This window comes from Schistocerca gregaria, chromosome 4 (assembly GCF_023897955.1).
Source record: "Schistocerca gregaria isolate iqSchGreg1 chromosome 4, iqSchGreg1.2, whole genome shotgun sequence".
NCBI classification, from domain to species: Eukaryota; Metazoa; Arthropoda; class Insecta; order Orthoptera; family Acrididae; genus Schistocerca; species Schistocerca gregaria.
The window spans coordinates 90,254,100-90,271,747 of NC_064923.1; the positions used below are offsets into that span (position 1 = coordinate 90,254,100).

Here is a 17,648-nt window from a genome sequence, read left to right on the forward strand (position 1 = left end):
AATTGGAACTTTCATTTGAGAACTATGTTGGGGCAGACAAACAGACATACCTACGGGTCAAACATATACACCTCCGTTCTGCACTGGGAGTTCAAATTTTCGTCTTGTGGGAGGTCACCTCTACTGTATAGCGTCAACCATGTTCTAACAAGGGTGTGGGCAGATAAAGATTGAAAGATCAAGAGTGCCATGGACAAAGGGACGTATCGGCTCGAAAGGCTGCCTACTTTTAGTCATGTGTGCTCCATCATACAGACCAAGTACCAGATCAGTCGTCAAAGCTTTTCACAGCACATACAAAGAATCTTGTTGAGCACCACCCCAGGTAAATTTAGCATCGGCTTTTAGCAACTCTTGGGGTGGCCTGGCTTTGATATAGATGTCTTTGATAAAACGACGGTAATAAGAACACAATTCGAGAGAGCTTATCACATGTCTAATACTTTTAGAAATAGGAAATTCCGTTATATCACTCACCTTTTCTAGGTCTGGCCGCACACCTTCGTTTGACACAAAGTGTCCAAGTGTTTTGATTTCTTTTGCTCCAAAGAGACACTTTCTTGGATTAAGTTTCAGTCTGGCTTGTTGGAGACACTTAAGAACTGCCCTCAGTCTTTTTATGTTTTCATCAAATGTCTCTGAGATCACTATAATGTTATCTAAATAACAAAGACATATCGACCACTTCAGTTACCTTAGAAGATTATCCATCATTCGTTCAAAAGTTGCTGGTGCATTACACAAACAAAACAGCATTACCTTAAACTGATACAGACCCTCAAGGGTGATGAATGCAGTTTTCTCACGATCAGTGTCATCTACTACGATTTGCCAGTATCCTGAGTACATGTCCATGGTTGAGAAAAACTTAGCCCCCTTCCAAAAATCTAGTTTATCGTCAGTTCGTGGAAGAGGGTAAACGTCCGTTTTAGTTATCTTATTAAGCTCCTTCTACCGACCCCCCAGACTCCGATGATATAGTTGCTGAACAGTTCAAAGGAAATTTGAGTCTCGTAACAAATAAATACCCCACTCATACAGTTATAGTTGGTGGGGACTACAACCTTCACTCGATATGTTGGCAAAAATACTTGTTCAAAACCGGTGGTAGGCAGAAAACATCTTCCGAGATTGTCATAAATGCTTTCTCCGAAAATTATTTCAAGTAGTTAGTCCACGAACCTACGCAAATTGTAAATGGTTGCGAAAACATACTTGACCTCTTAGCCACAAACAATCTAGAGCTAATAGAGACCATCATGACTGATACAGGGATTAGTGATCACAAGGTCGTTGTAGCTAGGCTAAATACCATTTCTTCCAAATCCACCAGAAACAAACACAAAATAAATTTATTTAAAAAAAGCGGATAAAGTGTCACTAGAAGCCTTCCTAAGAGACAATCTCCATACCTTCCGAACTGACTACGCAAATGTAGACGAGATGTGGCTCAAATTCAAAGATATAGTAGCAACAGCAATTTAGAGATTCATACCTCATAAATTGGAAAGAGATGGAACTGATCCCCCATGCTACACAAAACAGGTCCGAACGCTGTTGCAGAGGCAACGGAAAAAGCATGCGAAGTTCAGAAGAACGCGAAATCCCTAAGATTGGCTAAAATTTGCAGACGCGCGAAATTTGGCACGAGCTTCAATGCGAGATGCCTTTAAAAGGTTCCACAATGAAACATTGTCTCGAAATTTGGTAGAAAATCCGAAGAAATTCTGGTCGTATGTAAAGTACACAAGCGGCAAAACGCAGTCAATACCTTCACTGGGCAGTGCCGATGGTACTGTTACCGACGACTGTGCCGCTAAATCAGAGTTATTGAACGCAGTTTTCCGAAATGCCTTCACCAGTGAAGACGAATGGAATATTCCAGTATTTGAAACACGAACAGCTGCTAGCATGAGTTTCTTAGAAGTAGATACCTTAGGGGTTGCAAAGCAATTCAAATCGCTTGATACGGGCAAGTCTTCAGGTCCAGATTGTATTCTGATTAGGTTTCTTTCAGATTACGCTGATACAATAGCTCCCTATTTAGCAATCATATACAACCGCTCGCTCACCGATAGATCTGTACCTACAGATTGGAAAGAATCGCAGGTCACACCAGTGTTTAAGAAGGGTAGTAGGAGTAATCCATCGAACTACAGACCTATATCATTGACGTCGGTTTGCAGTAGGGTTTTGGAGCATATATTGTATTCAAACATTATGAATGACCTCTTAGGGAACAATCTATTGATATGTAATCAGAACGGTGTCAGAAAACATCATTCTTGTACAACGCAGCTAGCTCTTTATTCGCACGAAGTAATGGCCACTATCGACAGGGGATCTCAAGTTGATTCCGTATTTCTAGATTTCCTGAAAGCTTTTGACACCGTTCCTCACAAGCGACTTCTAATCAAGCTGCGGGCCTATGGGGCATCGTCTCAGTTGTGCGACTGGATTCGTGATTTCCTGTCAGGAAGGTCGCAGTTCATAGTAGTAGACGGCAAATCCTTGAGTAAAACGGAAGTTATATCAGGTGTTCCCCAGGGAAGCGTCCTGGGACCTCTGCTGTTCCTGATCTATATAAATGACCGGGGTGACAATCTGAGCAGTTCTCTTAGGTTGTTCGCAGATGATGGTGTAATTTACTGTCTAGTAAGGTCATCCAAAGACCAGTATCAGTTGCAAAGCGATTTAGAAAAGATTGCTGTATGGTGTGGCAGGTGGCAGTTGACGCTAAGTAACGAAAAGTGTGAGGTGATCCACATGAGTTCCAAAAGAAATTCGCTGGAATTCGATTACTCAATAAATATAACAATTCTCAAGGCTGTCAATTCAACTAAGTACCTGGGTGTTAATATCACGAACAACTTCAGTTGGAAAGACCACATAGATATTATTGTGGGGAAGGCGAGCTAAAGGTTGCGTTTCATTGGCAGGACACTTAGAAGATGCAACAAGTCCACTAAAGAGACAGCTTACACTACACTCGTTTGTCCTCTGTTAGAATATTGCTGCGCGGTGTGGGATCCTTAACAGGTGGGATTGACGGAGGACATCGAAAGGGTGCAAAAAAAGGCAGATCGTAGATCGTTTTGTATTATCACGTTATAGGGGAGAGAGTGTGGCAGATATGATACACGAGTTGGGATGGAAGTCATTACAGCATAGACGTTTTTCATAACGGCGAGACCTTTTTATGAAATTTCAGTCACCAACTTTCTCTTCCGAATGCGCAAATGTTTTGTTGAGCCCAACCTACATAGGTAGGAATGATAATCAAAATAAAAGTTGAGAAATCAGAGCTCGAACAGAAAGGTTTAGGTGTTCGTTTTTCCCGCGCGCTGTTCGGGAGTGGAATGGTAGAGAGATAGTATGATTGTGGTTCGATGAACCCTCTGCCAAGCACTTAAATGTGAATTGCAGATTAGCCATGTAGATACAGATGTAGAAGCTTCTTGTAATCAAGACAAAAGCGCCAACTGCCATCCTTCTTCCTGACTAGAACCACTGGTGACGACCATGGGCTCTGCGAAGGCTGAATGATGTCAATCTTCATCATTTTCTCCACCTCGTCGTGAATTATTTGATGTTCCGTTGCTGACACACGGTATGCTTTCTGGCTTATTGGTTGATGGCCTCGAGTGCTAATCCAGTGCTTCACCATCGATTTGTCTAATGCGCTCTGCACCTGTGGACTGAACCATTAAGACAACTCTTGAAGAATGGCAAGTAGCTTCTTCTGTTGTTCCTTAGTGAGATATGCTAATAGTCGAGCTAGAATCTTGTCTCGTAGTGGTAGACCTAATTTCGTCCACAGATTCGGCATGGGAGGTTTCTATGACTCACAGCTGTTCTGCAATTAACAGCTCAGCCTTTGCTACGCACATGCGTCTTGGAAGGATCTGCGGTTTTTGGCGACAGTTAACTATCCACAATTCACTGAATTCGTTCTTAAACGAGACGGCAGAGGCTGGGATGACCAAGCTATTCTTCAGTGGTACGCTTCTCTTACATTCCACTACAAGATCCATGGGTTGATGCATGGCATGACACATGGCAGTTACCTTTCTAGACCTGACTGCAGGAATGATCAATTCATCCATCACACATACTTTCCACATACTCGGATGCGCTTCTTCCTGTCCACAGTATCTCATCTCGTCTAGCATCATCTTCGAGTGACCACAATCTATAATTGCCTGAGAAGCATTCAAAAAGTCCGATCTGGGAGTGACGTCATGACTACACTTTTGTAAGACAATGAATTCCAAGAAATGTGTATGGCCACTTATACCCACAAGAATGGTACATCTTCCTCTATGTTTTACATATTTCCCATTAGTCACCTTCACCAGAGATGTTTTGCTGTCGACAAATACGGTTTTCAGCAACTAGCGATGGTACTTATCTGAAATGACTGAATATGATGCTCCAGAGTCCACAAGAGCTTGGACTGGTCGGCCATCCATAAGGATATCGACGTAGTTTCCTATCATTTTGTAGTGATCGATGGCGGAGGATTTTTCTCTTCAGCTGCCTCGCCTCCAAGGAAGGTCGCACCCTTTAGTTTTCCAGGTTGTGGCGGCTAGGTGATCGGCTGGAGCGCCTAAAAGGCGATGGAGACCTTCATCGGCGTGTTGAGGAGCGTTCTCTCCAGCGGCTACCTTGCAGCGATGGTGACCTATGTAGTCCTGCACCTACATTTTGTTGTTCATCTTCGTCGTCCCGGAGTTGCCGTCGGCTAAGATCCGTCTGCTGTCTTCTGGCGCAGGCGTCATCAAATATCCGTCGCCTTTCTCGACAATGGCACACCACATGTCCTGGTCGTTTGCAGTGGAAAAATACTGGATGGTTATCCTGGGTCCTCCAGATATCAGTCTTCCTTGGTGCCCAAACAGTTTAATCATGTGGCATTGTAGAAACGTAACCCCGCCTCGGTCTCGACTTTTTTGCCGTTTGAAAGGGAAATGGAGGACGAGGGATTGGGTTCAATGTCTGTTCCACTTCCTCCCTTATGACCTCTTCAAGCGTCTTGGTTTTTTGCTCGCCATGCAATCCAAATGCCTTCTGAACTTCCTCTCTCACTATATGACGTAGAACATTTGTGAAATCAGTTTCTTCCTCCATCACAGACATCGATACGACGTTTGGAAGACGTTCTAACTCCTTGCGTGTAATTCTTTTTTGATGCATTGTCTCGATATGCTGGCACCATTTTATGTAGTCGTCTGCTGTCGAAACCTCCTTTAGGAGTAGGGCTTCATACATGCCCTCAGCAACACCCTTCATGAGATGTGCAACCTTATCTTCCTCCTTCAGTCAAGGGTCCACAATTTTACACAGCTCCAAGACGTTTTGATTGTAGGATGCTGTCGTTTCTCCTGGACGCTTGGCCCTGCACTTTAATTTATCTTCAGCCTTGCACTTCTGTCATTGTGTGTCACCGAAATACTTGCCCAGTTTCGCCTGGAATACCTATCAGCTTGTGAACTTCTCGGATGTCTCATGTGGTGGCACACAGTTGCTGTCATTATGATGTCTTCTTCTTCTTCGGTCTCCGATAGATTGCGATCTGTTGAATATGGCTCGAACTCGGGTTTCTCGAGACGTAAACGGTGGCTCTGTCGTGGCCTGATAGGAGCCACTGTGTCGTCGGTAATGTGCAGTATCACAAGTTCCAATAATCGGCGCTTCCACCAGCGTATAATGTCACATAGATGAAGGTGTAAGGACCACTAACTTCACTTAATGAAGGTTTATTCAGTACTTGCACGTACAAGAGTGAACTGCATCCGGCCAGAACACATACAGTGTACAGGGTGAGTCACCTAACATTATCGCTGGACATATTTCGTAAACCACATCAAATGCATTATAAAATGTTAATTACATCCGGAGATATTGTAACCTAATGTTGACGCTTGAGTACCACTCCTCCGCTGTTTGATCGTGTACCTCACCCCTCATGGTAATGTACACTCCTGGAAATGGAAAAAAGATCACATTGACACCGGTGTGTCAGACCCACCATACTTGCTCCGGACACTGCGAGAGGGCTGTACAAGCAACGATCACACGCACGACACAGCAGACACACCAGGAACCGCGGTGTTGGCCGTCGAATGGCGCTAGCTGCGCAGCATTTGTGCACCACCGCCGTCAGTGTCAGCCAGTTTGCCGTGGCATACGGAGCTCCATCGCAGTCTTTAACACTGGTAGCATGCCGCGACAGCGTGGACGTGAACCGTATGTGCAGTTGACGGACTTTGAGCGAGGGCATATAGTGGGCATGCGGGAGGCCGGGTGGACGTACCGCCGAATTGCTCAACACGTGGGGCGTGAGGTCTCCACAGTACATCGATGTTGTCGCCAGTGGTCGGCGGAAGGTGCACGTGCCCGTCGACCTGGGACCGGACCGCAGCGACGCACGGATGCACGCCAAGACCGTAGGATCCTACGCAGTGCCGTAGGGGACCGCACCACCACTTCCCAGCAAATTAGGGACACTGTTGCTCCTGGGGTATCGGCGAGGACCATTCGCAACCGTCTCAATGAAGCTGGGCTACGGTCCTGCACACCGTTAGGCCGTCTTCCGCTCACGCCCCAACATCGTGCAGCCCGCCTCCAGTGGTGTCGCGACAGGCGTGAATGGAGGGACGAATGGAGACTTGTCGTCTTCAGCGTTGAGAGTCGCTTCTGCCTTGGTGCCAATGGTGGTTGTATGCGTGTCTGGCGCCGTGCAGGTGAGCGCCACAATCAGGACTGCATACGACCGAGGCACACAGGGCCAACACCCGGTATCATGGTGTGGGGAGCGATCTCCTACACTGGCCGTACACCTCTGGTGATCGTCGAGGGGACACTGAATAGTGCACGGTACATCCAAACCGTCATCAAACCCATCGTTCTACCATTACTAGACCGGCAAGGGAACTTGCTGTTCCAACAGGACAATGCATGTCCTCATGTATCCCGTGCCACCCAACGTGCTCTAGAAGGTGTAAGTCAACTACCCTGGCCAGCAAGATCTCCGGATCTGTCTCCCATTGAGCATGTTTGGGACTGGATGAAGCGTCGTCTCACGCAGTCTGCACGTCCAGCACGAACGCTGGTCCAACTGAGGCGCCAGGTGGAAATGGCATGGCAAGCCGTTCCACAGGACTACATCCAGCATCTCTACGATCGTCTCCATGGGAGAATAGTAGCCTGCATTGCTGCGAAAGGTGGATATACACTGTACTAGTGCCGACATTGTGCATGCTCTGTTGCCTGTGTCTATGTGCCTGTGGTTCTGTCAGTGTGATCATGTGATGTATCTGACCCCAGAAATGTGTCAATAAAGTTTCCCCTTCCTGGGACAATGAATTCACGGTGTTCTTATTTCAATTTCTAGGAGTGTACATGTGCGTCAGTGAAAAAGACCAATAAAAAGGTTTTAGCATGTGGATGTAATGTGCTGTTCCAGTCGCTTCTGTACCTAAGGTCCATCACCGTTCCCTTTGGATGCCTACATAATTCGGTGCTCTCCAATAAACAGCGGAGGAGTGGTACTCAAGCGTCAACTTTAGGTTACAATATTTCCGGATGTAATTAATATTTTACAATGCAACAAACGGCACTGATTACGTATTTGTTTATGTGTTCAGATGTGCTAACAAAACTAACGGGGTTTCATTTTAAAAAACGTAGGTTTGTATTAAAAAACATACTTCTGTGCATTTTTTTATCGTTTGTATTAACCAATTACACTAGATCTCTCCTCACATTCGGTCCGTGGAATCGATTCGTCAGTATTTGATGTGGTTTACGAAATATATCCAGCGGTAACGTTAGGTGACTCACCCTGTATATACAGTTACAGAAAATTCCAGAATAATGATACTTGTCATTTGTGGATACTTATATTATGTGCTCGAACTGAATATAGAAATTAAAATTACACAGTCCAGGAGAGTTTTGAACTCATGACCCCTCAATGCAATAGTTAAGTATCATACCCACTACACCATGGTGCTACTCAGCTTCTTTTGTGACAATATATGACTTCTGTATTGGAAGGAGACCCATACATAAAGAATCCGAGTCCTCGTGGAACCATCGACAAGTGTCACAGAAACAAAGCAAACAATTAAAAATACCTATTAACACTATAAATACCATGTGGGTCATTTTTGACCCATGAGTTTTTTGAGGTCCCTACCTACCTCCATAATCATTGTAGGACCAAACACTCCCTTGACTTTTCATCGTGTATGGGGTTTTACAACTCACCTGAATTTCATCCCCCTAACCCAACTAGAATTATGAAACATATACCTGTTGTACCTATAGAACCATGAAGATCTTTATCGACCCATCCGCATTTTAACGCAATTTGATATCAGTAACACCAATTTTCAGACAAAGATAGTTGCCAGGCATGCCTTGGCGTTATTCACAATGCTGGAGAGTATTGCAATACTTTGGGCCGAAAAGACCGTGAAATTCTAAGAATTCGCAGGTGGTGCGATACTTTATATCAGAGCAGCTTTCCGTTTTCTACGGATTGGTGACATGCAGACCAACGGAGTGGCACTGGGAAGCCACAGAGAAACGTATTATACAGTGGGGAACCTCCCCTCACCCTCCCACAGCACTGTCTGGGGCGTTGCTAATAGTTCTCTTACACGATAGCAGATGTCAGGCGCGACGCCTTTTGTCTGTGATCAAACCGAGTGGGTTGAGGTAGTTCTGATGCCAGCGACGTGAGCTTGCAGTTTAATTTGTGCGAGGTTGCGTCATTGAAGCTGCAATGATAAGACGACATGGCCTTACAGACGTCGAGATTCTCTCCTATCTGGAGAACATTTCACTGACGCAAACGAGTGATGAATCCGGTAGTGAGACGAATGTGGAGGAGGACAAAGATTTTGTTCCAATGGAAACTGCTTATTCAAGTGACTGAGGTGCATCAAATGAAATGAGCAAGCAGAACCTGATCCATCTGACAATAACCTACGTCTTGCACACTGCGTACATGAAGCATTGTACATAAGGTTTTTAACCAATGAGCGCACAGTCCACTGTGCGGTTTTCTTTCTTTTATACTTCAGGTGTCAGATTTATGGAGTCCACCTAAGGGCATGGACGTCACACCGAACGATGAGCCAAATGTGTGTGCAGCACAAGACGTGGCCTTCGACAAGGGCGAGGATGGTGGGGTGGAGGAGGTATCGGTCAGCTACCTGATAGAGTCAGTAAGTCACTGATTAATAAGTCATTATGCAAAACTCAAACACAGTATCTCTAATCATCTAATATAAATGCATAATTTAAATTGCTTCATGGCTGGTCTTTCGCAATCATTTCCTATCTCTCACCAGTTACAAAGAATTTTGCATACAATTCGATTTGCAGCTGATAATGGCGACAATCAGGTGTTGTGACGACTCACAAGACGGCGATGCCTGGTGCAATTGATGGCGAGGAGAGAGGTAGACTTGATCGCGGTACATTGGGTACCGGACATGGTGTAGCAGCTCTTTGTGGACGAGGAAGAGGAAGCGCCGTACGGCATACATTCCCTGGCGATGAAGTGGAGAGTTCCAATGGCATCAATTGGACAAAGATTGAGTCAGCTGACACAGCATGTAGACGCAGTGCCCAGAATGTATTGTGGAAGATACACGGGCCAACAGGATACACCAAAAGACATGTTGCAGACAACTCGTCACTCTCTACTTTAGACTGTAAATCAGCGACCCAATCCTGCAACTGATGAAAAACTACGCTGAAAAAAAGACTCACAACTCAGTTGGTAATAATGAGTGGTCCCTAAGCTTGAAAGAACTAGATGCTTTCATTGGATTACTCTAGCCTCTTGGAGCATATGACACTCAGGGTATTTCATACAAAGACTTATGGAACAATAAGTGTGAACTTCCTTTCTTTCAAAGCACCATGTCAAGGTACATATTTGCAGAAATATGCAGTCATCTCATTTTTTATTCTGTTTCATCAAGAAGATAACGTAAGATAACTGATACATTTTGCCTTGCTTCAGAAATCTGGAATGTATTTACTGACAACTGCATTGTCTACTATAAGCCAGATGGAAACATGACTGCTGATGAGCAACTGTATCCTTGCCACGACAGGTACCCATTCATACAGTACTTGCCGAGTAAACATGCTAAGTATAGGATAAAATACTGGCTTTTGTGTCATGCTGACAAGCGCTTTATCCTGAACAGATTCCCTTGCCATTGCAAACATGAAACTCATGATACAAACAAGGGTCTTGGTCACAACATCGTTATGAAGCTGACATAGCCATTCCTCAGCTGTGGTCGTAACACCACGACTGACAACTTCTTCACTTTCATGAAACTGATAGATAAGCTGAAACCAAAAGGAACAAGTTTAGTTGGCACTTTTCAGATGTCACTCAAAGAGGTCCCTACTGTGGTGCAAAGTGGAGAGAACAAATGGTATGCAACGAAATTTTATAAGTCAGACCACAATCTTCTCACAGTATACAAAGGGGAAAGAGTCTTTATTCTGAGTAACATGCATGATGGATATCAGGTCAATGAGAATACCGAGAAGAAACTTCCAGAAACTTTGCCGATTTATAATGAAACTGTGGGTGCAGTCGATATGGGTGACCAAATACCTAGAAATTACAGTATCTAAGCTGTTGCCACTGATGGGCTGTGCATGTCCTTTACACTAATCTTGACCTTGCCATTATCACTGCCCACACAGTATTTAATTTACTTACCTCTAAGAAGATTACACACCCATACTTCATCCTCAGTGTAGCAGATGAGCTAGCTACCCCCTACAAACAGTAGAGGAGCCAATATAACCTTGCATGCACTCAATACCAGCACTGGTCAGTACAGAAATAGAAGGCGTTGTCAAATTAAGGTTTCTTGCAAATAACGAAATGGGAATAAAACATCAAATATATGCTTCAAGAGTAACAAGTAAGTGTGCAAAAGCTGTCAAACAAAAGCTCTTGTCAAATGTCAGAACTGTGAGCCCATCCCAGTTAAGACAATTCTGTCAACTCTTTGAAGTTGTTTGTTCTTATGTTTTAATTCCTTGATTGCAAAAAGCAAGCAAACAAACAGAGCATTTCTAATCACCTATTGTGTTTTAGAATCCTTCACAAATACTTGGTACTTACCTTATTTGTCTGTAAAAGTAGAAATACTGTTAGTACTCACATAAAAAGTATGTTTTGACTCTGTTTCAGCCTTCTTATAAGAATAAATAAAAGCACAAAATCCATTATTATTACAACAGGGAGTGTGTCGAGAATAGATTAACTCACAATGTTAGAAGACAGCACCACTCTCCCTCTCAACATCAACACTTTCTCCCTGAGAAAGCTTTACTTTTATGTCCTGCTCCTTTTTGTGATGTACAATGTGAACTAACCGCATATTTCCCTACAGTACTGACCATCCAACTCGAGTTGTAATGATATTTAGTAATATATAATCGTGGAACTCATTATTTTATTAGCTTTATACTAGGTGTGGTAATTCATACACTTTATGAAAAGATATTATGTCACGAAATGTAACTTTTGCCTATAAAATGGCGAATATTACTATTGTTTGTTATCAGAGATTGGAAATATAGATACCCCTCATCTGTGGTCGAAGATATACCACATTGGCCTGACAATAAGTTGCCACTGCATATAAACCGCATCCCCAAATTTAGAGGAAGAAATTTTTAAAAAAAGTATTTTGAATGAACATGAGCTGCGCACTGAGCGAAGCAAATTTACCATAAATTTGCTTTGTACTTACATGTAAGAACTCTTATTCACTCTCATTACTGTCTGTACAGGTATTCACTTCATCACTCTCGGTCCCTTCATTTTTTTGATTCTCCTCTTACAGTATGTCATCCTCACTGCCCCCCAGCACATTCGATATGCAGCATTTTTTGAACCTCTTGATGTTGAACTCTGATGATATGGAGAACCATCAACCAAGAATCCACTCATACAGAAGGGTGAAGTTTAGCTTCTAAATCTTACCATATGGCGTAAGGACAAGGTCTTTTTCCGGGAGCCAATCAGAAAACGTTTTTGAGAGGTTGTCCTTGAATGACTTATTTATGGCTTCATCTAGCAACTGTAGTTTTGAAGTGATTCTTCCGAATATTAGGATAAAGTCTATATCTTGTGGCGCAAGTTCATCTTGTACTTCAGCAGTTAGATGTCCCTTAAAAGCGTCCAAAACAAGCAAGCAATGCAACAGATTTGCGTTTCCAAACAGAAGACAATCAGTTGCGCTGTCACCCAGTCATTTTCGTAGCAGCGAATCGCTAAGCCCTTAAGAAAATTTTCTTTGGGCATAGTGTTTCTGTTCAGAATGACATAAGGGAGTGACTTGCCCCCTTCCCTCTCTCCCCATGGGCTGCAACGGCTAACATCAACAGTTATTTTATGTTTTTGTTTAATTCCAGGCTTCTCTTAATATGATATTTTTTGCCCTTTCACGTCTACTGTCATATTGCTAAGCATGTCAGAAAATACAGGCGTTTTATCAGCATTGCCAATTAGATATAAAGGGTATGAATGACATTTTCGCAACTGGATGACGTACCACTGGAAGATTACAAGTTTCTCCTCCTCGAAATCTGCTGGAATTCTCTGTGCTAATGTAGCACTTCGTCAGAGAGCAAGATTATTTCTCTGCATAAACAGTCGACACCAACCAATACTCTCAGGGAATTCTCCTTTTGGAATATTTAAGACTCTTGCGACTTCCAAGACTTTCAGTTGGATTATTTCTGATGAAATTGACATTCTGTCTTTCCTCTTATCTTACACATAGCTGAGAACCTCAGCTTCAAGTTCTGGATATTTTCAAATTTCGGTCCCCTGGATAACTTTCTAGCTTATCTTTCTAAGCAAACCGAACATCGCACATTACATTTGTAAGCTGCATACCTTCTGCTGGCCTCTCTGTTGGTTGTGGTTTTGGTATAATGCACAATTCTAAGTCTGAAGCATTGCATCGCAACTGCGCCGAATTCCTGCGCCATTTATATTGGCATAAATCAGGTTTCTACATCTACATCTCCATTTATACTCCACAAGCCACCCAACGGTGTGTGGCGGAGGGCACTATACGTGCCACTGTCATTACCTCCCTTTCCTGTTCCAGTCGTGTATGGTTCGCGAGAAGAACGACTGCCGGAAAGCCTCCATGCGCGTTCGCCTTACCAGTATCCAACTGAAACTGAGTTACAAGCTAACAAAACAGTATTTGTAGACCTCTTCAAATGCTCACATCAACAAAATACAGGAAAAGTTTTCACTGTTGCGTAATAAAATGTTTGCCACCTGTTACGATGACAGACACTATTTGTGCTGTGTAAATTAGTACAATTTTTTTTTTACAGCAGTTATGTATTAAGACAAGGTAACAGATATAAGCCACACACTAACGTTTTGAAGATGAAATTTGGATAAAATTGCAACTTATTTTTGGACCAATATGATACTTTATTTTTATTTTTACTTTATTTGTCATTTGCTAAATAACAGTCTTGTAATAGTACCATACAGCCACTCATACTGCATGTATAATACATTGCAAATATTAATGACATAATAATATATATTTTTTAATATTCCTTTCTTGAACGTCGAAATATCGCAGATTCAACCTTACTGTAATTTGAGCTGAAATTTATACATTGTCATACATACATATATATAGCGCTCATTTCAACTAAAGACAATGAAATATCTCGAAAACTACACATCACATAAAAAAGTTATAATTCCAATTTGTTTGTCTTGGAGGGCAACATCCAATGACACCACACTCTACCCACCACCTCATCCTATGCATGGGTGGTAGGGGACCTACTTTGAAATCTTCAATGAGAATACCCCCCATTTTTATTGCAGATTACAATTCTATAGCAAGTTTACATACCTGTCGTGTGAAGTATTTTCGTCGTTTCGCCATAGATGGCGCTCTAATTGGAAGAATAGAAATGTGTACACAATAGTAATTTACAACATTCTGCTCAATGGCCGCTGATTATCCAGTGGCACTCCCACTTCTTTGCTGCAAGGGTAGGACAGGCCAGTATTTCATAATGTTATATTGTTGTATCGAAGAGGGTGCTACTCATTGCCGCACCTTTACTGTGTAGCAAACTTCAACGTATCATGAAAGGCAGTACACTGTGACCGGAGCTCACATGCCATGCAGACATAGGACAGATAGTGGGTCAAAACACTACAATACTTGCACAGTGTTTGTTGCCTGCACACCTACCTATCATTTGGAAAACAGATGTGTAAATGGACAATGAATGTTGCAACTACAGAACAAAATAATGGAAATGGTCCTATCTTACAGAGAACATGTTGAGACTGTTGTTGCCTTGTATGCTTTACAGACAAAGCTCGCTCTTATTTGTTCTTTTACAAGATTTTGAACTCCTTTATGGCTGACGGCAGTGTACAGAAGAGCAAAAGGAAAAGAAGCAAATGTGTTACAGGAGAAGCTAATGAAATAGCTGTACTAGCAGCAGTGCAGCACACCCACGAGATAAGTGCCTGGCAATTACACTGTAATTCCAGTATGTCTGTATGTAGTACTGTCACAATACTGCATCATCATAAGTATCATCCATACCATGCGCCACTGCATCAAGAACTTCATGACGCCAATTCGCATAACTTTGTGAATGGGCACATCAACAAAAGCAAACAACTCCAACATACTTTACCGAGGTACAATTTCCCAATGAGTCTAGCATCACAAATCGTAGGTCCTGAGTTCGAGTCCCAGTCCAGCACACAATTTTAATTTGCCGGGAAGTTTCATATCAGTGCACACTCTGCCGCAGAGTGAAGATCCCATTCTGGAAACTGTATTTTTCTCCCTCAACACAGATGACATTTTTACTATAGAAAAAGCTTTTTAAATCAAAATTGCTTGGTCAATATATGTTCTTATTTATACACAGTATAAACTTTTTCTTTGTCCTATGTTGCAAAACCTAAATCAGTTTTAGCTTTCACATATTGGTCTCTGTTGTGGAAGAACTATAGGTAACATATCGAAGTCCTCAGGAAACTGTCGAAAGTGTCACGAAACAAAAGAAACAATAAATATACTGGTTAAGAGTAGATTAATAGAAGATTAACATCCGATGTTAGAAGACCTTTCCACTTTCCCTCTGATCATCAACACTTAGTTGCCAAGATACATTGGCTTTTATGTTCCGCCCCTTTCGTGAAGAGCAGTGTGAACCGACCTGAACTCTGCGTTCCCCTACTGTACTGCCCATTCAACTCGACATGTAATTACTTTACTAACTTTATACCACATGTGATAATTCATGCACTTTATAAAAAGATATTATGTCACAAAATGTAACTTTTACTGGTAAACTGACGAATATTTACCATAGGCTAAATCATCGTAGGGCCAAACAAATAAAAGAAAAAACTATGATCAGAAATATAGGTACTCTTTATCTGTGCTCAGCTCAGAGATATACTTAGTAGAATGTTTACAACCTAAAAGAAGCTTGTGTTGATCAACAAACCCGGTTACTGGTTAGATATACAGAATGGTGTTTCCGGCAAGCGGTGGTGCTAAGTTTTTCGCTGACAGCGCTAAAGTAATAAGATTTGCTCGCCAAGGCTGTACAAACAGACCCTTTTTCCATATTGTAGTGATGGAGGTAAGCATTAATTATGGTTATAGGGAAGTATCCTTTGTTTGTAATGTGCTTGTCGTCAAGGAATTACACTTCCCGGTTTTTCACTTTTTGCGCCCAGTCACTTTCGTCCGCTAGTGATTAACAACGAATGAAGAAGCTCGTCATGTGTTTTGGTATCGTTGTGTGTCTTTTTTTTACTGTTATATTTAGCTTGTCCCCTCCTTGCAAAAGATATACATGTCCTGTACTGTGAGAATTTGGTTTGTGGTTGGTTTTTGTAGGCTGGCTTTACTTACTTCACGTTTGATTTGCCTCCTGCTGCGTCACATGCATTTTTACCATGGCAAGATGCAAAAATGTGGCATTCAGCCTCCAACCCAACGCCTACATTGTGGCTGCAGAGTTTTCAAAAATTCTTGTTGTTCTTATACTAACTGCCACTTCCATCTGAAAAGTATATCAGTTTCTAACCTTTGAAATTTTCCTTTTATGTAATTTATTACATACTTTTGAACTAAATGTACAGTCAAAGTGTTGTGCTCCAAGTAGTCGCTTAGAATGCAAATTGAAGAACTGCAACCTTCATCTTTTTCATTTTTAAAGTAGACAATACATGGATGCACTGTTCCCTGATCATTGACCCAGTTGTATTGCATCCTGAATCACAGATGTAAAATTTTCTGCAAAATCAGGTAGCACTATGCATTAAATTTCATAAAGTTGTGTTTTTCTGGCCTTCAAAAACTTACTTTGGATTGTGGAAACATAGTGGTGACTTTTGAGTTTTTGTACGTTATCAGTTAAAGATTCCAAGTACTCTTCCTGAGATTTAACCACGGATATCATTTCTGCCCTGTCAGTTGTGACCCACTGTTTGATGGTAATACTGTCTGGCATTTCCTCCTCATATTCGTGAAACAATTCGATATCAGTTTCCTTACCAGGGCATTTATTATACAAACTCATCATGCAGTCATAACTGTTAGTGTCACAGACCATTAAATCTAGTAACTTTTTGTACTAAGATCACTAATTTTTGCACCAGCAATCATCAGTTTGACATTTTAATGATATAAGCAAATACGTACGGAGTGTGTCGCTGAGATCCAGCCAAAATAGACCACTTAGGGCAGAGGTCACAAAATTTTGACCTTCCAATTTTGCATTCAGGATGAGAATTTTTGAAAGCTACAGGAACTTCATTTAAATTTGCCAGCACTAGTTGTTTCTGCTTTATTACTTTAACTCCATTTATAACAACTCTTGTGCTATCTTTGCAACCTGGGCACATTCTACTGTCTTTATCATCTTCAAAAAACTGCTGGCTCTTTCTAATTGTTTCTTCACTTATACCTACTCCTTTCTTCTTTCTTAAAAGTGGAATAATGCCTTGCTCTTTCACTAATTTTTGGGGTAGTTTAACCAAATAATGAGAAAACGTTGAATTCATCAACTTTTTTCTCTTGACCATGAGTCAGAGAGCAAACTTAAATTTTAACTTCTTCCTCATTAGATGTCATTGAACATTTAATTTTTAACTTCTCTATTAAGTTCAAATATCCAGTGTCACATGATGCTGGTCGTAGGTTTTCTTCTTCTTTAGAAATAATGTTGGTATCTGTATTATTGAAGCATGATTCCAAGTCTCTTCTAATTTTGTCTGAAATTAGTTGTACCTTATTTTATAGCTGCTTTTCTTTTCTGCTACTTAATTTTATTATTTTCAAAGCAGGAGATACGTCTAACTTAGAACAAATAAAATCAAATATGCTAACAGCTTCCTCATTAGGATTATAAATGTCATTAACATGGTTACATGGATTCTGGCTCTGGATTCACAACAAATATTTTTGAGTAACAGTTTGGCCACAGGGAATTTCCAGGAATCACATTACGTTTCACTTGGGAAGCTGTTTCACTCTCGCATAACGAGGACAAATGTT

The 17,648-nt window shown here is 41.8% G+C and overlaps 1 protein-coding gene across 1 annotated transcript in view; it reads left to right on the forward strand.

The window, feature by feature from the left end:
- Positions 1-15,518: 15,518 nt before the first annotated feature.
- LOC126267476 (probable 28S ribosomal protein S16, mitochondrial) overlaps positions 15,519-17,648 on the forward strand; it is a 39,187-nt gene continuing 37,057 nt past the window's right edge. Inside the window, exon 1 of the mRNA XM_049972758.1 lies at positions 15,519-15,726. Coding sequence (XP_049828715.1) covers positions 15,613-15,726 — 114 coding nt within the window. The 5' untranslated portion in view covers positions 15,519-15,612. The remainder of the gene's footprint in view (positions 15,727-17,648) is intronic.